The following is a 744-nucleotide window of genomic DNA, read 5'->3' on the forward strand; positions in this document are numbered from 1 at the left end:
TACGTTTGCATCCTGGTGGCCATCTTGAAAATCCGGAGTGCGGAGGGGAGGCAGAAAGCTTTCTCCACGTGTTCTTCTCACCTGGCAGCCGTCTCCATCCTATATGGAACTCTTTTCTTTATTTATGTTCTGCCCGACTCAGGTTCTTCGTTACATATCAATAAAGTGATTTCTCTATTTTATACTATGGTCATCCCCATGGTGAACCCCCTCATCTACAGCGTGAGGAACACGGAGGTGAAAAATGCATTCAGGAACAAGTTTGGAAGGAAAAAACAATTTCTAAAAGGTAGATAAGAAGGCATTTTAATTTTGCTGCATCACGGATGCAATGATGTGTTTCAATAACGTATGGTGAAAGAACACTGCACTGAGAATTAGAAGTTCTCTTTAATTCCCGATTCTGCCAGTGACCAGGTTACTTGTATACTGGAAGTTCAGTTCATGTTGTTTTTTATTCAGTCTCCTCCTTGTGAAATGATGCAGCATACAAAATAATTTACAGGTATAGTAAAGGCGTAAATATCATTCATGCCAGAAGAAAATCCAAGAGATGTTTTATATGTTCTTATATGGGGGAAGATATTTTAAGCCAGACCAGAAAAACAATTGTTTTAAGAAAAGATCAAACGTTCTTTAAGAAAGATTTTATAGACCTTGTTAAAGGTTGAACAGTGGAAAGTAAAAGAACATTTGCAAAAGAAGTGACTCACAATGAGTAATGTCCCAATAGAAAATATTGGA

At 37.6% G+C, this 744-nt stretch overlaps 1 protein-coding gene across 1 annotated transcript in view; it reads left to right on the plus strand.

Annotated features, from left to right (window-relative positions):
• LOC105310307 (olfactory receptor 5G3-like) overlaps positions 1-297 on the plus strand; it is a 981-nt gene extending 684 nt beyond the window's left edge. Inside the window, exon 1 of the mRNA XM_023526664.1 lies at positions 1-297. This exon is cut by the window's left edge and continues 684 nt beyond it. Coding sequence (XP_023382432.1) covers positions 1-297 — 297 coding nt within the window.
• Positions 298-744: the final 447 nt, after the last annotated feature.

This window comes from Pteropus vampyrus, unplaced genomic scaffold (genome assembly GCF_000151845.1).
Source record: "Pteropus vampyrus isolate Shadow unplaced genomic scaffold, Pvam_2.0 Scaffold2027, whole genome shotgun sequence".
NCBI lineage: Eukaryota > Metazoa > Chordata > Mammalia > Chiroptera > Pteropodidae > Pteropus > Pteropus vampyrus.